At 45.9% G+C, this 22,015-nt stretch overlaps 1 protein-coding gene across 3 annotated transcripts in view; it reads right to left on the reverse strand.

Annotated features, from left to right (window-relative positions):
- FAM171A1 (family with sequence similarity 171 member A1) overlaps positions 1-22,015 on the reverse strand; it is a 128,945-nt gene that overhangs the window by 5,551 nt on the left and 101,379 nt on the right. For all 3 annotated transcript variants that reach the window (XM_053665817.1, XM_037141294.2, XM_053665816.1), the window contains one exon: positions 464-580. In XM_053665817.1, coding sequence (XP_053521792.1) covers positions 464-580 — 117 coding nt within the window. The remainder of the gene's footprint in view (positions 1-463; positions 581-22,015) is intronic.

A 22,015-nucleotide genomic window follows, 5' to 3' on the forward strand; every position in this document is an offset into this window, starting at 1 on the left:
CTTCTAGACACGAAGCTATGGGTCGGCTCTGAAGCCTTTCGGAAATGCCGGATTGAGCCTTTGCCCCAAGAACTCCATGATGACTTTCTGTGAGTCCCTCCGTTGCATGCCTTTCCCTGCATGTTCGCTTACACCAGGCCACAGCTGTTCCAGGAATTAGGGAGGAGGTCTGAGCTGCCTCTGTGGGCTTTAGATTAAGAATTTCCTATGGCAGCTGTCTAAGAAAAACAGAGCCACGAGACAAGACGATTTTCTATGCATTATTCTTATCCTACACGGGAGAGTTCCAACCAGAACTCCCCCACCCCCATGAAATAACTTAGTTTCATCATTTGCTTTCTTAGACTCTCAACCATTCTTCAGTAAGATTTGATGTCACTGCTGAAATTATTTTCAAAAGCGTACCCAGCCTGACCCTCAAAGACATCATTCCCCGTGACTGCAGGCGCTGGCTTCACGTTACCTGGGTTGGGAGGAGGCATGGCCGCCACCCAGTACCCCAACTGAGGGGCGATGTACGTCCACGTCAGCTGGCTGCCCTCCTGGTGCACGAGGCCTAGACCACTCTTCAGCCACGTTCCTGTGGGGTGCAAAGAAAAACTTCAGTTCTAGGCATGCTAACCTCCGGTTTAATTAAGGCTTAGGCATGTTGTACAAGTCACCTTAAGTGTCACGTTCATAACCAATTAGGTGGCCAAAATAGGCTGCATGCAGCTTTCTGTAGAGATTCCTCTCATCTTGTTTCACTTTAGATTTTCTTTGCCTTCCTTATTATACCCCCTTCAACAACTTTATCAAACATTCCTGCTTCTAAACACAGATAATTTTAGCAGAAGTCTTTGGAGCTTAGGAGGAGAATAAAGGTAGCATGACAGGGGTTGGTGGAAGTGGAAAGTGGGAGAAATCCAGCGCTGTTTATATTATTTAACCTCAAACGAGTGAGTGAATTTCCTATCTGGAGTCATAGATTGGCTACATCAGAACTGCCTAGGAAAGTTTTTTTTTTTTAAATATATACATAGATTCATTGGTCCGTCTTTGCAAATACTGACCCAGAAAGCCTGATGTAGGTGAATATTTGCAGAAACTTCCAGTTGGTCCTGGTGCTGGAAGGACACGAGTAAGTCCAAGTCTGTGTTCTTTCAGTTATTATTTTGACTCATATTTAACATTAATGAGAACCTACTATGTGCTGGCTAGTCACAGTAGGTACATTTTATAAACACTCATCCCTCGCTCAGTATCCGCAGAGGATTGGTTCTGGACCACCAGATACCAAAATCCAGGGATGCTCCAACCCGACGTTAAGAACAACGCACACAGCTGACGCTCCGCATCTGTGGACGCCCAAGCTTGAATCGAAAATATGTACAGTGGGAACTCGGTTCTTGAACTGAATTCATCCTGGAAAACTGTTCAGTAAGCGATTTGTTCAAAAAACGTATCTTCTTTGTCACCTGAGACATGTGTGACTGATCAGACAGGTATCAGCACGAAAAAGGGTTGTAGGTAAGAATCGAGACCTGAAGTCTTGTTTGACAACTGAGACATTTTTTCCATGATTAACTTGGTCGAGAATTGCAGTGTTGAGAACCAAGATGTTTGAGAACTGTGTTTTGACTGTACTGTTTTCAGTCTGTGGTGGGTTGACTCCACAGATGCAAAAGCCATGGATACAAAGAGCTGGTAGTACTTCATCTCTAATTCTCACAACCCTGTGAAGTTGGACTTTTTCCCTTTTCGAATGAGGACACTGAAGACTGGTGTGGTATGAAACTCTTCCAGGGCCTCCCAGTGGTCGGAGTGGAGCAGGGCGCCTAGGGCGGAGCTTCCACCCAAGGCCACTGCTCGTTCTTCGGCTCTCCCGCGCTGCATCCCAGATGACTTGAATAGAAACACTTCGATGAGTTTTTCACTTTTAGGGTTTCTAGGAACAGACTCATTGACCAGTCGTTCAGCTGTCACCCATCTTATCTGCAGAGAACCTCACTCTGAGACCTGTGATGGAGTCTGGCAGCAGAGACAAGGGAGTGTGCTGGCCAGGCCCCCCAAGGGCACACGAACACTTGCCCCACCAACCAGCAAAGACACTGGCCATCTCTGCAGGCTCCTGCTCCGCCTCAGCGCCCACGGTGCTCCTGCCCAGCTCAGCTCCCTCCTGCTTCATCCACCACCTGAAATAGCCCTTGTCCACTTGAATACTAAACACACCAACTGTGCACCAAACAATCTACCTTCCAGGCTCCAAATCCTTGCCTTGCCTGTGTACACATATCACAGAGGTGGCAATCATGAATTTTTTTCCTTCCTCTTGAAGAAAGAAATAATAGTTGGGGCTGCTTCTGGAGGCTTATCAGTTGCCATAGCAACACTCAAATGCAGTGGGAGGAAAGGTGCACGGTGATGCCTCCAAGCTTGTACACCTCTGCTGACTGCAGCTGAACAAAGAACTGGAGAAGCCAGGGCCAGCAGGTGCCTTGCACCGTCTGACTGTCCTGTGCAACAGGCTGAATCGTGGCTACAGGCGCTTCCGCTCAAGTTAGATGACAGTACAAACTGGAAGGTTTCCAAAATGAGTATGAGAACAAAGATGCCTAATTCCAATCCTGCTGAACATCAACCCAGAGATGATTAAGCCGCTCAGTGCATCACTTACTTCTCGGAGGCTAACAAGGAAACAGACGCAGAGGACGCATGACACAGGAAGTGAAAGGGTTTCTGTATTTGGTACCAACACTTCCTTGAAGGTAGAGAACGAATTGCTTGTGACTGTTTCCAGTTCTCCCTGCCCTCTGGGACCCCACACTGAATAGCTCACAACTTACATACCACACCCCACTCCCACACACGCTCTCCCACAATAGCAACCCTGCTGGGATCTCCATATCAGCCAGGAAGTGGCTGCACATTCTTTGGTTTAGTTTTTCCCGGATTAGAGTCTTGAGTCATTGCTCTTCGAATGGAGCGGATGCTAGGTTAGGCTAAAGGGGACCCACAGGGAAAGGCCTGGAAGCTCAGAGTCCTAATTCCTGTACACTAGAGGGCAAACTGCCTAAATGGGTCACTAAGTTGTCTCTGCCTTCTACACCACAACACGGCATTGGGAAACACTTTACAAACACCTTCCAGTTACACTGGGGGTAAGCTTCGTGGGTGGACACGCACACTCCATTCAGGCAATGAGTCCCTACATCCAGCCTAGAGGGCCCTCTGTCCAGCGGTGGCAGCGGTGATGATGCTGGTGGGAGCCAGAGAGGCCAGTGACTAAAGGACAAGCAGCTGCTTTGGGAGCACAGGGAGGAAAGAGTGCTGCCTGGGGTGCGCAGAGAAGGCTTCCAATGGAGTTGAGCTTCTATGGCAGGGCTGTCAGTTGGGGGTGGAGCAGAGGGAAAGAGGAGAGAACTGCATGCAAGAAGGCTTGCAAGATGTAGTGGGTGGGATGGAGGTGCAGGGAGGGAGGGAGCTGCTGGCAGGTGCTGGAAAGGAGTTCAGTGCCTGCTTGCCAACAGCTGGGCTCGGCTTCAATGCCATCAGCAATGGCAGGCCACTGGGACCCGGAAGGGGAGGCACAGCTGGTGGAGCTCTTCTCACTGCCTGCGCCTCTGCCACCGCTCCCACCCACTTAGCACTTCCTGCTCCATCTGCATCCGCTCTTCAACCCAAGCCTGTGTGTGACCTGGCCAACAACTGTTGCTTCACCCTCACAGTTTTTCTCTTTTCCAAAAATCTACCAATCTTCTAAGATTCAAGTCACACCATGCATTTTCCCAAGTTCCCCCAGCACTCAAAAATCTTCCAAAACTGTGCCCTCCCAGGGCACGTCTTCCTGCATCACTGACTTTCCAGAAACATCTGCCCCCCATTGACCTGCCTCACCTCCTCTCTCAGACCAGGGGTTCTGCATAAGAGGGCCAGGTCTTAGCTTCCTTTGTCTTCTTCTCAGCACACAGAAATCTCCTTGGTGTGGGAGCTCAGCAGTACTTAATGAGCAGTGAGAGCCAGATGTGCAACTTCAAAAATAACACCAGACGACCTTCCGTGGAAAGCTGGGCATGGCCAGCAGGCAAGATCTCCTGACAAAACTGAGGTTCAGATGGTGACGCCACCCTTTCCAACTAAAGGGAACAGAGCCAGCTGAGGAAGAGGCATTGCTTTTGGCCTACGTTTTCTGTAAAATGTACCCATATTCAGGAATAGAGGGTGACGCTACTGGGATTCAACGACCATGCAAGCGTTGTTTTGTAGGAGCAAATAAGCTACAGGGAACACGAGAGTGAAAGGACTGCGTACTAGAGACTATGCCTCTCGTGACCCAATGCTGACGCTGCAGGAAGAGGACGCTTTCCCCAACTGAGCAGTTGGCCCAGAGGGGTTTCTGGTACTCACGGCTGGGGATCTCGTGCCTGTACCCTCCTGGTGACACCAACAGCAAAGCACAGAGCTCTGAACAGTCTCCTTGGTTTGATGAGGTCATGTGACTGCTGGACCCAATTTGGCCAGGCTGCTTAGCGGGGGACCCTCTCTCATTCACGTGGGGCCCCAGACATGGCTCAGACAGAACTATAGAGGGACTGGGTTGCTCCTGTTGTGTGGATGAAGGAAAGCTCCAAAGTAAGGCCTCTCTGCTTGTTCTCCTTGTCTGCTGGATGGGGCAGCCGCCACCTGCTCCCAGGTCAGAACAACTGCCTGAAGGCCTGTCCTGACTAAGCCAGTTTCCTCTGTGGTCCAGACACAGAGCAGCCCCTGACGTCATCACAGCAGCCCAACAGCTGCTTCTTCCTTGTGCTTCATCCCCATGCTTCTCTTTCTCCTTGCTCCGGACTGGTCCCTCCCAGCCTCTTCTCATCACTCCCTTTGAGGTCTTGCTACTGACTCATTCAGGGTCCCCTTCAAAGGTGGGCAGATGCTGGGAACTTGCTGTGTGTCTGGGCAGATCACCTGATGCAGGTGTGCATGCAGAACCCTGTGCTTCCTTGTGTCTGTCCCACAGGCCCAGCCAGGGGGCCACCTTCTTCACGCACAGCTGCTCCAGCTCAGAGCATGGCCGACTATCAGCTGGGTCACCTGGGAGGAGGCTGGTGGCCAGGAGCGCCTCTTTGCTCTGCCCAAGGTCTGTGGCATGTCTATTTGTGGGACCGAACGTGTGTGGAGGTTATGCAGCAATCCTTCCGGCATCATCACCATTCGGAAATTCTGCATGATGGAAATTTCTAGTCCCATGGTTTCCAGATAGTTTTTAAAAGCATCTGAACTCTATAATGCTCTTAATGTAACCTTAAGCCATAATTAACATACAGAACAGATCAAAGATAAGCCTCCCTGGGAGAAGGTGAAGAGAACCCCCTCTCCCGACAGCAACTCCCGACATCTCCTGAACATGGCTCGCGAGTTGTTTTTTGTATAACTTGGTTCTAATTTGCCATCATTTGAAAAGGCAGTGTTATATCATTCTAAAAAGCATCATTTACTCCTGCCTTATAATACAGAATATAATTTTGATTTTTCCTGATAGCTCAGGGTCATGATTATGACAGACTACCATGCGAGGCTCTAACAGACGGCTGTCCTTCAGTCCCTACTGAGGACCTTGGAATCATTTGCTCTCACACTGAACCCCCCTCACACCCGTGTTCGTTTCCCATCCCTTCCTTCCCCCTTCCCCGCCCCCTCTCCCCTTCTCCCTTCCTCCCTCCCTGTGCGTGGGCATCAGTGTGTCTACAACCAGCCCTGCTCCCTCACCACCAACAGCCCCCAAGTCCCACCCAGGGGGACCTGCTGTTGGGAACTAGATAACCCACCTCATCAAAACCATCTGTGGAAGACTGTCAGCGGGCAGGGTGACGGACTGGGGAACGAGACCCGATATGGAACAGAGGTATTCTGAATCCAAGTCTGGTATTTTTTGTTGTTCTACACTATATCCACAGGTCAGTCCTGTATGAAATGTCATTCTCTAGAGTTAAATCTTACACAATGGAAAGGTTTAGAGATGTTTTTGAGAATAAATGCTTTGTTGAAAAATCATCCTCGTCCTTTGAAAACGACTTAGGTATGTATTCAGCTGGCAAGGTTCATTGTGTACAAAGAGCACCCTGAGTTCCTAACTCGGAAGCTACGCTGAACAACAAAGGTCACCGCACACAGCAACCGAGAGACAGAAGAGGATACACCTTGCGCGGGTCTGTACCATCCGAAGGGGTCTCTCAGCAGTCACCAAGGGTGCTGCTGGCTTGCTTGGTTCCCAAGTGGTAATGAAACCAGCTTTTATTTGCAAAATACGAAGATAAGTGAGCTCAAAATGGTCATTAAAAGGGAAAAGAACTCTACAATATGAAAACTGGTCCAAAACACAGGTCTACTCTGAATACGACCTACAGATCTCAGACTGGCCTGGTTTTCCTGCCTGGAAGCCCCACTTTAGCTTAAAGCCAGGCCACCACACCTCAGCATTTGCTAACAAGCAGAAAAACCTGGTAATAGGAGCACAACTGATTTAGAAAAGGAAACTGTAAGTGCAAACCCACACTTGACCTGATTACAAGTTGAAGTTGGCACCTTGCACAGGAGCAATGTACAGGGACACCAGTGCCCACTCTGACACTGACACTGGTGACCATGTGGGACCTCAGGTCACTGGGAAAATAGAAGTCCAGCAGGGAAAGGGTGAACTGGCCCCAGTGTAAGGTAATCCTGCCCGTGAATTCCAGCTGTGCCGCTGGTGGTGTGACCTGAGGAACTGCCAACGGTGGCCAGCAGAGGACCCAAAGGTCCTTCGTGATGTCACTGAGGGCGGGGGCAGTCCAGGAGCTTTGGCTTCACATCTCTTTTGTCACGTAAACCATGAACATCCTCACAGTCTAAGCACTCACAGTGGGTTTCTGCTTCCTGCTGAACATCTTCGAACTGGCACACTTTTCCTGAAAGGGGCTGGACTGAGTTCTACGGGATCTATAAGCTAAGGCACATGAAGAAATTCCACAGCCACTCGAAACCCATCCCAGAACAGTTCTGCGAATCAAAAGGTGGACATTCCCATGGGACATATAGGCATTTTTACTACTGCATCTAAATGTCACTGGGAAACAGGTGGTAGCAGTCATGGAGAGAGGTGACACACACACATATGTGACACAGGCAGGGATTCGGACAGCAGGAGCCTGTGGCTGTGCTGTGTCCTGCTCTGGTCAGCAACCCCTGGGCTGCGGTGACTACTGCTGAATAATCAGTATGGGGTGAGCATTAACTGGCGTGAGGAACAACCTTCTCAAGAGGTATGTGCCTCTCAGATCCATAGCTAGTGCTTAGCATTACGATCGCTGATTTCAGTCATGGGGCCTGTCCAGATCCCTTGGCATGCTCAATTTCTCCAGAAACCACATGCCTAACTCTTCCAGACTTTCCTCTGTGTTACCTTAAGCTATAGCCTCTACCACACTTTTCTACCAGCTGTGCCTACAGGAGTACCAAGGTCTCTCTATGCATGCCTTAACAAAACTGGGACAAGATCACTTACTAAAATCAGAATATAAGAATCCATCACATTCATCAGACTAGCAGAAACAGTGTCATTTTCTACTTTTATGATATTGCATGGTAGCCTTTTTTCCCCCAATTGAAAGTCTATGCCTTTGAGTATCTATGTTTCCTTCTTTAAAATTATTTTTCCATGAAATCTGTGAGGAAGAAACATTTCTGTTAATCACATAGCAAAGCATTAACCTGGTGGTCAATTATCTAATCATTCTTGTTGAAAGCAATCAAACTGAAGAGCAAAAGTTATGTACAGATGGCTACATTCGTACAGCTTCAGGCGAGTACATTTCAGGACTGGTTTAAACAAGAATAAAATTAACGGCAACTTGCTATAAACAACATCTTTCTGTTCAAATAATAAGAATCACAGATATGTTGAATTATCAGAAATTAAAACAAGAAAGGAATCTTGTTATTCAGCTACAACATGTTCCCAGGGTACTTTTAAGGTAGTTTTTCAAAAAATAGATTCTTAAAAATAAATGTAATCTAAGCAACTGATCCCACTCCATCCCCCACCCTCGCTGCTTTAAACTTTAGCTGAGTTACCACAAGATTACGGAAACAACTTTTGGGAGAGAGCAATAATGGGAAACTATACAGATTCTGGCAGAGTTATAGAAAGCTTATGCCTTGAATAGTAGCCAGAAGTAGTAGAATACATAACGGCATTAATAAAAAATGAATGAGAGAATTCTGAACTTCCAATAGGTATATATAACTTTTCCAGAAAGTAGTTCACTAGACTGCAGGCTAATTAATCTAATATCCATCTTGCTATTACATCTCAGAAGGGACAGGGTAGGTCAGCAGACTGGGATTCCAGGAGGTATAGCCACTGATGGCCAGTGTTTGAAAAGTTGCTCAAAATGAGGGCTAGCACAAAAGAGAAGTTTACAAACATCCGGGCAGATGCAGTAAGATGCTCTAGAGCAGTGCTTCTGTTACAGTGGTGATCTGGTAAAGACGCAGATTCTCATTCAGTGGGTCTGGAGTGAAGCAGGAGATTCTGCAGTTCCAACGGAATCCCCAGCTGTAGACCACATTTTGAGTAGCAAACCTCTAACTTATTCACACTTTTGTGGGTGTGGTGATTCTTTCAGAAAACGCTGAGGCCACTTCCCACAACGTGGCTGTGGTATATCAACCAGGCAACCAGTGCTTAAAGCAACTTCAGAAATATATCTAATACATTTCAGAAATAGTCTAGTCACTTGTCTGACAACAGGCCAGGTCCAGGCAACTAAAATACAGCAGGTCCTCAAATAATGTTGTTTTCTGATAACATTAATAGTGAGATGCCCTGAGAACTTAACTCTAGTTCACATCAATTAGCTTATGGTAGTTTGTTTTGTTACACGTCCTTTCACCTAAAGTTGCAGTTTCCATGAACCTACCGAGGATGACGTCAAGTGAGGACTTCCTTTATCTACAGGAAGTAGTGCCCCTGTTGCTGTGCCCTTGTTTTAAGGGGCAGTGCTGCTTAGTGAACTGGTTTGTTTGTGTGTGGCCAAATTGGTTCTAACCTTAAGATCTTTGTGCTGACTGTTTTTTTCTGCTCAGAGCATTCTACCTGCGTGACAGTCCCATGTTAGGCTCCTAGTTCAGGGTCTCAGCTCAAATATCACCTCTCCAAAGGGTCTGACCAGCCAATCGTCCCCTCTGACATCAATCTGCTTAACTGTCGTACTGTACTTGTGCCATCTGAGTAAACTGGCCCATTGTCTCCATTTAGAACAAAGGCTTCATAATTACCAGGACCTTCCCCGACTTGTTTCGTCACTGCTTTATCCCAAGAGCCTGGAAGAGAGTAACATCGGGCACAAAGATATTCAATAACTATTTGCTGAAATGAATGAAGTGTTTGATTTTGTTAAAGAGAGGCTGAAAATAGAAGTCCATGGCAAATCTTTCAACTTTTAAATGTTGGCCAGGATGTTGAAGCACAGCAAACAAACAAATGCCCCCAGATCAACTGTGTGGGCCAAACTGAACATATCTGGGGATGGGTTTTGGTGTGGCACTCCTGGATTTAGGCCATTATCATATTATGCCACTTTGAGTCTTGCCACAGAGGCAGGACCGTACAGAAGTCTGATGTACTGGAAAAGGAACAGGAGCTGAATTCTGAAGGAAGTCTGGTTTGCGCCTCCCCTCCTCCGCGGACTCTGAAGTGCAAATGAGCACTTCCCTGGGCTCAGTTTCAGCTTCTTTCTGATTGAGGAAGAGTGTGGCCCCAGACCTACTGGGTTCTGTTGCAAATAGTGATTGGTTTATAGTAACACCTGTTTTGCTGATGGATAAGCTCAGCTGAGAATGACTAGGAAAAAAATGCTTTTTTCAAATTATCTCATTCTTTCCGGCCCCTTTAATTCAGACATACTTCAAACTGTACATTTGAAATGGCTGGGTCACCACATATAACTACATCCATGTGACATATGACAGAGCAAGCAAGGATGCTTTTGCAGAGACCTATATTGAAGCACCTTCTGTGCAGGCTGGGTTTGTAAAATGTGTGTGTTCTGTGTATGCATGTGCATGTGGGTGGTTCACAGGATGGGATGATTCAAGGGAGGAGCACAAAGAACCAAGATATTAAGAACATAAACATGTCTGGCAATGTGTTGGGTGCATTATGTGCTTTCTCTCTTTAGTCTTATACAACCTTGAAAGGTAGGTATTCTAGGTCTCATTTCGAAGGGGAGAAACATGAAGTGCAGAGAGGTCCCTGATTTGCCCAAGGAGAGGCCCACCTATAACATTTGCAGGACTCAAGGCAAAAGTACAATTGAAGGTTCATATACAATATATCTAAATATTTAATTCATAAAGCAAGCAATCATACTGTTAAATAAATGTGTCCTCTCCTCCCACCATAATTTTAAAATAGCCTAAAGGCCAGGGTTCAATGTAGAATTGGACATAGGAAAGGAGAGTTGGCTTGTGACCTACCCCCTTTTCCACTCACACCCAGCCTTATGCATCCAGGGATGTAGACCCCCAACCCGACATGTCTAAGCTCATTTCCTGGCCAGCAGCCACTCCTTCACAACGTCTCTGGCCTGGGGGCGTGCCTGTGATGTGAGCATGTGAGTGGACTAGTTTTCCCTTGGGAGACGGACCTGAGGGAAAGGACCTGGAAGCCAGTTTAGACCTGTTTGGGTGGGGAATCCTAGGGCCTCGGGGACCAGGAAGATGTTCTAGAAGGGAGGCTCCGCTTCCAGGTGGCCACATCCCTTTGGCTCAGAGGACATCTTATCCCACAGGGAAGGGGTACAGCTAAATGAGGACCAGAGTGAGGCCCTTGAAAAAAGGGGGCTGAAAGCCAGGGTCCCTCTTGCTCTACCCAAATAGCAGGGCTGCTAAGAGGTAAAATTTTATAAAAGGTTTCCCCGGTAATGTACACTTTCCCAAGATTAAATGTTGATGAAACTCTACCTAAAGGAGATACAAGGCAAGGACTACCATTCATTCCAATGAGTCCCAGATGTGACTAATGTACAAAACTAATATCCCTATACAATGTGTTGACTTTATTTAAAAAATCATAATGTGTTAAATATGCCCTAATATGAAAGAGCTTAGAGCTCATACAAAAGTATAAAACCAAAACAACTTTGTAAAGGGAACCTGAAGCCACGTTACTGAAGGAACTAGTCATCTGCAACTTAAACGCTGTCACAGGTGGCTAAGGTGGGGCTCCTTTTGAGCTCAGTGCATCTACGGTTCAATTTCCTACCACTTTTCTCTAGGTGAACTCACCATGACATTTTCCTCTTTCGACATATGCTGACTTCCTGTTTTGTTACTGTGGTAGGTTGTGTCTTTCATGTAGGGCATCTGTCACTGTTCAGTTCTCACTAGTCCTATTCTATCACATAGTCTATTCATACATACAGGCAGATAAGGCGACACAAGTATCTGATGGTTTTAAAATCTGTATTAAGAGGGTGAGGGGCAAGGAGACTTGGAGGAAGGAGGTCAAAAGGAACAAACTTCCAGTTACAAGATAAATAAGAATGAGAGGTGCAACGTACAACATGATGGTGTAACAACATGAGAGATGTGACGTGCAACTTGATTTCTAATTAATGCTGCTTTGCGATATATATGGATGTTAAGAGAGTAGGTCCTAAGTGTTTTCATCACAAGAAAAAAACGTTTTCTTCTTTTTTGCATCTATATGAGATGATGGGTGTTAACTAAAGTTATTGTGTTAATCACTAACATATATTGTGTTAATATATGGCAAGTCTAATCATTAGCCATGTACCTCGAACTTACATAGTGCTGTATGTCGATTATAACCCAGTACCACTGGAAAAAAATTCTGGGCTCAGATGATGTAGAATCTTTTGCACATGAGCTTTTAAAAAATTATTATCCAAACCAAAAACTTAGATTTAAAAATCCTGGTGGACAATTTCCAGACCCTAAAGAAGCTCTCAGGTCTACAGGCCCCCAGTAGGAGAAACGCAGGGTCTCACTCCAGAAGAGCCTGGACATCTGGGATCTCTGTCCATCCCAAGTCCCAGCCTTGGTTTCCTCCCCTGTGAAGTGAGCACAACACTACTGACTGCTGGAGAGACCATGGGCACTGAGTTGTCACCCAAGAGCAGGGTGGGTGGCAGTTCAGACGGCCGGCCGCCAGCAGGCTGGCTCCTGGTGAGACACCTGCTCTGTACACCAGGGGACCGGCAGCTCTACTTTACTCAAATTAAAAGGCATCCCTTATTCTGAACTTTAAGAGTTATCTGGAAATAGGGAAACAATAATAACATTCAAAATATGGAACAATTGGTAGAGCATAGGTACCAACATGAGACTGGATGCCTGGGACATACCAGCTATACAGCAGTCCTGGCTGAGACAGGGGCATTCAATTTAAAGGCATTAGGCATTTGCCGTACCTGTCCTTCTCTCCTCTAACGTGCTTCACCAAAAATGCACTAAACAAAGATGGGCAATGATGATTATAATAGTAATGGCTAACACTTACAGAGAGCCCTTCAGAGAGTGCCAGGAACTACTTTAAGTCTTCTCCATTCACAATAATTCTTTGAGGTAAGGACAAAGACTGTTATTCCCATTTTGCATATAAGAAAACTGAGGTTAACCCAGAGATTAAAGGACTTACTGAAGATCACACAGCTAGTAATCCAAACAGGAGCCAGTATTCAAGTCCAAACTGTCTCAACTGCTGGACTACATGCTCTCTGTATCCTGTACACTCCTGCTATTGGGTTGGCAAAAAAGTCCATTTGGTTTTTTCTGTAAGATGACTCTAATAGTGTTCAGTTGCCTTGAACTTCATTTGAGACAATTTTGTTACACTGTATTGTGGCAGCTGTCATATCAGCATGCACTTAAGAAAAACTTACCAAAATTAGTGAATTTTTGTGCAGCCATTTTAATATTGAAGATGGAAGAAAATATGCAACTGTTTCAGCATATTATGCTTTATTATTTCAAGAAAGGTAAAAATGTAACAAATGCAAAAAAGGATTTGTGCAGTGTGTGGAGAAGGTGCCATGGCTGATCAAACGTGTCAAAAGTGGTTTGTGAAGTCTCATGCTGGAGATGTCTTGCTGGAGATGCCCCACAGTTGGGCAGACCACTTGAAGTTGACAGTGATCAAACTGAAATACTGAGAAAAATCAATGTCCTACCATGTGGGAGATAGCCATCACACTCAAAATATCCAAATCAGTAAAGTTACTGGTAAAAATGGAAAATGTGTCTTTTATTTTATGGAAAAGATCACATGGACTTTTTGGCCAACCCAAGACATGCTGTACAACCAGAGCAATATTCAAATCTATCAAGAATGCCTTGACCTGTTAACTGCTCGTTTCAGTGGAGATAACTGAAAACAAAAGACATTTAAAAAGTATTTGGTTCTGACATAAATTATAGCAGCTTTACTTCCCTATTATTTTTCACCAGGCTGAGAACAGAGCAAGCATGTTAGATGCGGTGCTCCAAGTCCGGACCAAGTGGTCCCGAAGCAAGAGGCCTCTGGGCTCCCTGGTGATGGGGAAGCCAGTGGGAGGATGCAAACTTGCCAGATAATCCACAGAGTGAATATTCTGTAAGTGGTAATTAAGAGTTGACCATAAGATAACACACATTTTTCTTACAGGAGGAGCGTATTGATCTAAGACCACAACACAGGCAACAGTCATTTGTAAAGCTTGCCAAAAATGGTTTCAGTTAAACTCAAGCAGGGGAAGTTTTAGTTCTACATGAAGTGACACTTTAGGAAAATGCAGTCTCTGCGAATAGGGCTTCAAAACAAAAGGGGCCCCGAACCACAACTACAATATAAGAAGTGTGATGATGGCATTATTCTCTACAAATTCTCATTTGGTAGGATGCGGGGGCTGCAAACACAAAAGGTTTGACAATTCTTAGGAATGGGTTGGTATTACAAGCTTGTTTTTGAGTTGCTAGGCAACATTGAAAAACAAATGTCCATGTTCTGAGATCACTCTGCATTCACCCTCCCCATGGACAGCGCAAGTGCTCTCAGCCATACTCCCCTCCTCCTGGACAAAGCAGCGGGACCTCGCAACTGGGATGCGAATGGCCCGTCGTGGCAACAAGATACCAATCTGTGTCTCAAGCACAAATCACAATTTGTTGGCCACCTGGCAGCCCCGATCTCGGGCAAGACAGTGTTTTCACTGGACTGTTACCATTCACTCCCAGATTAAGTCCTCTGCCTTCAGCGTTCTTCTCTGTTACATCGCTTTAGTCAGCCTTCTTGGCAGGTACGTTGCCATGTTCTCCCTCCTGCATACCTAACAGAAGCCCGATCCATTTATACGGGCAAGTTTCACATCTGGGAAAAAGACAGTAGACTTTTCACGAGAGTTATTTCTTTGTTTCTAAGGAATACCCTTCACTGCGGGAAGACCGAAGTCTGCTCCCTTAAGCATCAAGTCTCTTCTTTTTGAAAAAGGTAAAGAAGAAGCATCTGGTTCAAAAACTGACACCACACATGTAAATACATACTTAATAGTACAGAAACGAGCTCCCTTCTTTTGTTCTAACTTTGGCCTAACCCATACAACGCAGTTCACCCCTGCCATTCAGTCCCTGCCCCTCAGCCCTGCGGGTCCCTTTCCATCTGGGCACGTGGCTCATGACATACAGGAAAAGAGAAGCTAGCGATATTTCCATTTTCTTAAGTTACAAATGTAATTTAGAGCTTTAAGAACTCCCACCCCTTCCTCCCTCCAGAAAACAATGAAATGGAACAACATCTTAGCTCTGTATTTTAAACCAAGCTCCCCCTTCCAGGGCAGCTGGCCATGACTTACCAAAAGGACTAGCTCAGGGAGCCCAGCATCGGCAGGAACGCTCACGCTCTGAAGCAGAATCAAACCCCCCCCAGGCCCGTCCTGAGTGGGCATCCCCAGTGCCCGATCCATATGTGCCATACAGGATAAGATGCTGGTTCAGTAACCACCATTTCTATAGCAACCCGCACACACTCTGCTTCAGAAAGGCAGTTAGAACTGGATTCCACAATGCAGCTTCACTTAGAACACACTTTTATTTCTGTCATCTCATTAGAATGAGAGTATTCAAATCAAGTAACCTAAGTGATCATCAGACTGCAGAAACCTGTCACAAACATAACTGTAATTCTCGATTTTTTGGCCACTTGATGTCCATGGGTACCTTTTAAATTCAAACCACTTGACCTGGTTGGCTTGTACATCAGGGACCATTCCCCAGGGCAACAAGTCAGATCACAGTCTGACGACCCAGGACATCGGACAGCCATCTGCTGTCCCAGTTACAGGCAAAAGAGAGCACATGCCTGTAAAAGCAAGCGGACACAGTCATCTCTCACTGCCCAGAAAGCCTCAGCTACGGCGTCGTTTGCCATGAGCAACAAGATTTCATTCGGGTCAAACTGGCCCCGGCACAGGACTGACACGAAGGCGCGTGTGTCCACCGTGTCCCACCCGAGGCACATCCTGACGCCCCAGGCACTGGCACTGCACATCTTTTCAGAGGAGGGAGCACCATTAGAAGATTATAAATAAAAGACATCTGCTAATTCCTCAAAGGAAAAGACTAGCTAAATCGAGGCCTCTCTTGCACGATAAATCAAGTGGCATTTTAACACAATGGCTCCAGCACCACATGCAAATGCAGCAGAAGTTTCAATTCCAGTTTATGCAACTTGAGCTTCTTAAAAAAGTTTTTCCCCCAAGGGTACACATAACAATTAGCCAACTCATAATGTAACATACTAGACAAAATCCAACTTTATGTTCTAAGGTGGAGTTAATCTATTATGTTGCCCTTTGATGAACATGTGGGTTGAAATATGGAGATGCTAAATAATGGGAAATTCTTTGCCTGTTCTGAAAGAAAAAATTAAAAGACAACTGTAGCCATTAAATATAAAGGACAATCACGATAAATGGCACTGCCAAATACTGACTTGCTCTGCCAGTGTCTGGAAGGCAGCGCCCCCAGGTTCCTCCCCCAAATCTTCAGGCACCCACCGCTCATGGATTGAAGTGTTCGAGTGAGTGTTAAAATGTGAATTTATTTTTTCAAACAGAAGTCCCAGAGCACTAAAAAGAATTTTATCCTTCTTTACAGAGTCTGAAATTTTGCCCTACAAAGTGTTATCACTCTGAGGATCCACAGTCACTTCTGGCAGAACGCTGGAGGGTTCTCTGGACAAGGGCAAGTACGGACCGTGACTGAACCAGACACCTCGGGTCGGTCCTGCACAGCGTGTAGGATGTATCTGCTTTCTTATACTGAATGGTAAGCGCTCCCTGATGAATGCATTTGAGATCAGGGAAAACAATTTTTTGTCATAGGCCAGAGAGTAAATATTTTTAGTTTGGGGACATGCAGACTGTCAGAGCCACTCAGCTCCACGGGTGTAGTGACAGAGCACTCCCATAGCCCACATGCGGACAACTGGGCATGGCTGTGTGCCAATGTTGCAGTCCATCAACTGAGTGGCTTATGAACATGAGAAATTCACTTCCCACACTCCTGGAGGCTAGAAGTCCCAGATCAAGGTGGCATGAGGTCTAGTGTCTGGTGAGGACCTGCTGCCTCATTCATTGATTACAGACACCTTCTCACCGTGTCCACACGTGGTAGAAGGGACCAGCGATCTCTCTGCAGTCCCTTTTACAAGGGCACTAATGCCATCCATGGGGGCTGCACCCTCATGACCTAATCACCTCCCAAAGGCCGCACTTCCTAACACCATCACACTGGATTTAGGTTTCAACATGTGAGTTTTATGGGGGGCATACAAACAGTCAGTCTCTAGCATCCAATAAAAGTTTATTTTAGTAAGCTTATATTTCAATTTTTATAATTTTCATGTATTATGAGATATTTTTTTTCTTTGGATTCTTTTTCTAACCATTTAAAAATATAAAAACCATTCTTAGTTTTTGGGCCACATTTGGCTTGATAGTTATTTAGGGGGGAAATTTTTAATAGATTCACAAATTTGTCTCTATGCCTGTTAAACACTTTGGAATTCTAATTACTTAAACTTATCTCAAAAGTAGATAATTTAAAGTATTAAACTGGTTTGAAGTGATTATCATACTTGAAATAATCATAAGTAGCAGTTAATTAGTAAATAGTTATATACTTAAGATGTGTTCCTATTTTTTTTCCTGATCTGATAATATCATCTTGGAACTTTTTATTTAACTGAAATAATTGAATTTATACTTAAATGATATTATTTGATTACATATATTAATAGTAAAAAAACCCCATAAAATAGATAGGCTTCTACTGAGTTTAGTAAGTACAGAACATATGCTTATTTGATTATGTCCATCCAATCTTAGAGATAACGTTTTCAGAAAACACAATTTAATTCATCTGATTATTTTTGAATAGCTATCCAAATATTGGCTTTTTCTCTGCACACAATCTGTGACGGCCAGAAATCTGGCAGTTGTGTTCTTCGCCATCGATGCTAAGTTAAAAAGACCACTTACACAGAACGAGGTCACCTACACGATGAAGATCCCCAGTGGGAAGAGGGTCCATGCCACCAAAATTACTTCTAGAGGACTGGATAACTGCAGAGGCTTCAGTGATTTCTACTTCGTGATAGTTTTCCATTACCGCTGTAACAAACAAGGCCGCACAAACTTTGGGGCTTAAAACAACACAAATTTATTCCCTTACAGTCCCAGAGGTCAGAAGGTCCAGTTTTACTGGGCTATAGCAAAGGCGTCAGGAGGAGGGATCCTTCTGGAGGCTCTGAGGGGAGAAGCTGTTTCCTTGCTCTTTGCCGCTTCTTGTGGATGCCTGCACTCCCTAAATCGTGGCCGCTTTCTCCATATTCACTCCCAGCTCTGCTGCATCGCCATCTCCTGGTTCTGCTTCCCCCGCATCCTTCTGAAGGGCTGTTGTGATTACAGTGGGCCCATCTGGATGGTCCAGGAGAGCTTCCTCTTCGCCAGACCCTTAATCACATCTCTGCAGTCCCATCACCATGTGAAGTAATACTCACAGCGTCCCAGGGATTAGGATGCAGATGGGTTTGAAAGGCCAGTATTCAGTATGGCCCATATATAAATTTTTCCTAAAATACATTTTTAGTTGTGAGCCATATACAAAACTAATGCGAGCAAGGATGGTGCTCCCATAGACCTGCGCTGTATTGTTGTGACACACGAGGCCCGTCCAGAAGGCGTTCAGCTGTGTGCTGGGAAAACGGAGACACTGACGAAGCACACACAAGACACAAGAGACATTGTACACAGGACAATGACACCTCAGTCCCCTTCAAAGTAGGCACCTTGGGACCTCTCACAGTTCTCCCAGTCACCATCGGCTGCCTCTGAATCTCAAACAATCTGAAATCTTTTTCTTTTCAAAGCTGATTTTAATTTTGGGAAAAGCCAGAAGTTGCAGGGTGCCAAACCTGGGCTGTAGGGGCTAAGTTAACCCCCTACGATCTGGGTGATTTTGATGTTTTGCTCAAAAACTCTGCATGAGATGCAATACATGAGCGGGCATATTGTTGTGATGAAGCTGTCAATCACTAGGTGTCCATAGCTACAGCCTTCAGAATCATCTGAATAGTTTCTGTGAAGGAATGTTTAAGCTTAATGCAAAATCTGATGCAGATTTGTTGCTTTACTCTCCCAGTCATTTTGAATGTCACAGCCACACAGTGCACATGCTCACTCAACAGTGTCTACTGCTCCCACTGACTAGTACAGTGAAGTTGTCACTGTTCACACATGTGCATTCCAGTCCAGTCTCCCTGGCTGCCAGGTTACATTGATGTCACACAAACCATTTCATTATATTAACAATGGCTAACTTTTTCCAGACAGACCTTGAATATATATACAAATGCCTAGAGAAAGCTTCATTGTACAGTTGACCCTGGAACAACGCAGGGGTTAGGGACACTGATCTTCTGCACGGTCAAAAGTGCTTGTGTAATTTTTTATTCCCCCAAAACCTAGTCATCCTTCAGGATCCACAGGGGGTGACTGGTTTGAGAACCACCCTTACAGTTACCAGAATCTGCCAACACTCATGTCCCTTATAGAAAACGGTGCAGAACAGTACATACAGTGGCCCTTCGCATTCGTGGGTCCCCAACCACAGACTGCAAATACTGTTTCCAACCCATGGGGGGTTGAATCTGTGGATGCAAGGCCTGGGGATATCGAGGGTTAATGGTATATTTACTGAAAAACAAAATCCATGTATAAATGGACCCATGTAGTTCAAATTGCTCAAAGGTCAACATTATGTTATTAGGAACATAAACTTTTATACACCCAGCCCTAATATCTATAATCAAGTATAGTCATTCAAAAAAGAGGCAGGAAGAAAGAGAAGAACGATGGCAGCAAGATGGAGAAAATCCGCTACAATGGTCCTTTCTCTAAGTAAGAGCTCAGTGCACCAGGTGTATGTGCACAGGTAAGTGAGAGTAAATTCTATGCATACAGTCATTGTAAGCGCCCATGTTACACTGTCATAGCTTTACCTGTCCTGACTCTGAAAACACCTCATTCAATCATTCAACAAACATTTTAGTTGGGTACCTAGTATGTGCCAAAACTATTCTTTTTTTAAAAAAGATTTTATCTATTTATTTTTTTAGAGAGAGGAAGGGAGAGAGAGAAACATCAATGTGTGGTTGCCTCTCACCCTCCCCCTACTGGGGGTCTGGCTCACAACCCAGGCGTGTGCCCTGACTGGGAATTGAACTGGCAACCCTTGGTTCGAAGGTGGGCACTCAATCCACTGAGCCACACCAGCCAGGACCCAAAACTATTCTTGATTGTAAGGATTCAAAGACTTGGCAAGGACACAGATAATAACTATGAAACTACAACACTATGTCCTTATACGTTTCTAGTATCACTGTAACATGTACAATGTGTCTGAATTACTGTTTAGGGGGTGGAGAAAGGGATCTGAAAGGAGGGAAGCTGCTCACACAAAGTGGCAGGCTGTGAGGGAGTCCCGAGCACTCGCAGGGAAGGGTAAGTAGTTTGTCGTGGCAGCAACAAGGGTGTGCAGGACACAGGGGCTGGCTGTGGGGCAGGGAGACAGGCGGGCCGGGCCGGCTCCGAGGAGGTGAGCGCCGTGCGAGGCAGTGTGGACTGCCTCACGGTGAGTGGATCTATGACACACTCATGCGGGAAAGTGGTCTGTCATTTTGGGAGATAGCCCAAGTAGCAATGCAGAAGACCTACTAGAGGGAAGGAGAGGCAGAAGGCAGCCAGACCAGGGGCGGAACTTGACCAGAGAAGAGGGAAGTTTCAGAACTGAGGCAGAGGTACCACTGAGAAGGAGAGGTGAGGGCGAGGTGGAGAAACACTGACCCAACATTCGCAGGGCTCTGCAGGGGCCCAGGCATGGCTGCTTGGGGAAGTGAAGAAAAGAATACACCAGAGGTAACTCTGAGGTCGCTATTGCGATGGTCTGGTGGACGACACCCTTAACCAGAGAAGAAACACAGAGCAACAAGGTGAACAGGAAGAGAGGCTGGAGTGAGGAGAGTTGATGAGTCTCAGTTGTAGACATGTGGAATCTGAGTTCTGGCTAGGACATCCAGAAAGAGATGTCTCACAGACATGAGACACGCAGCGCAGGGAACCAGACGAGGGTGCGCAGGTAACTGTGGGAGTGTGAGAAGCGGTGAGATGCCCCAGCGACTACACAGAAAGTAAGTTAGGAGCTGGGCGCAGGGCAAAGCCCAGGGACTGGCAGATGATGAGGACCCAGGGGGACAGTGAGTCAGAAAGCCAAAAAAGGAGGGCCCTCTACAGAGGACAGAATCTGTCTTGAGAGGGTGAGGAGGTCGCCTCATTTCACAATCGGGCTGCTGCTGGCGAACTTGGTGACATTTGCTTCAGGAGAGCAAGGTCGTGTGTGGCGAGGTGGAAGAGGGACTGCAGTGTGTGGAAACGGGGGCAGCACACAGGGAACAGTCCTTCCAGAAATTGGGGAAAGGGGCTTGGACGGCGCAGTACCAGGAAGCCTCTACAGAATGGGGCGAACTTTGTGTACCTAACAGACTCTTAGCGCATGCTTGCTTTGTGCACCAGGCACTGTACTGAGCTTCTCACAATAGTAATTCAATTACTCCTTGGTGTGGTTGACTTTACGTGTCAACTTGGTCAGGCCACAGTTTCCAGACATCTGTTCAAGTGTATTTCGATGTTGCTCTGAAGTTATTTTTAAGACAAGACTAACATGTAATTCAGTAGACTGGGCATAGCAGATTGCTTTTCATTACATGGGTGGGCCTCATGTAATCAGTTGAAGGCTCTAAAAAAAAAAAAAAAGACGGACCTCCCACAAGGAAGAGGAAGTTTTGCCAGCAGACTACTTTGGGCTCAAATGCAACATCAGCCATTCTTCAAATCTCAGGCTGCTGGCCCTCCCTGCAGACTTTGGACTTTCCAGCTCCACAGCTGTGTGAGCCAAGTCCTTAAAATTTCTCTCTTTCCACACATGTGCACACACACACAACACTGTTTCTCTGGGGAACTCTGACTAATACACTGTTTGTAACAACAATAGGTACTATTATTATCCCCACTGTACAGTTGAGGAAACTCGGGCACAGGCAGGTTAAGTAACTCAGCCAAGGCCATTTGGCATGTGGGCAGCAGAGCTGGAATTCCAACCCAGTGTGCCCTGTGAGCCCCTGCTCTTTCATCCTCACCTGAGGACATCTGTCCATTGCTTTTAGAGAGAGAGGAAGGGAGACAGAAACCCTGATAGGAGACGCAGTGATCTGTTGCCTTCCATATGCACCCGGACCAGGGATTGGACCCGCAACCCTTCAGTTACAGGACGGCGCTCCAACCATCTGAGCCACACCATTCAGGGCTGATTCCCTGCTCTTACCCACATGCTGTGCTGCTCCAGAATGACCCAATGATATTCAGGGCCAACCAGCGGGGCTAATGGAAAG

This window comes from Artibeus jamaicensis, unplaced genomic scaffold (genome assembly GCF_021234435.1).
Source record: "Artibeus jamaicensis isolate MK-2021 breed Jamaican fruit bat unplaced genomic scaffold, CSHL_Jam_final contig_426, whole genome shotgun sequence".
Taxonomy (NCBI): Eukaryota; Metazoa; Chordata; class Mammalia; order Chiroptera; family Phyllostomidae; genus Artibeus; species Artibeus jamaicensis.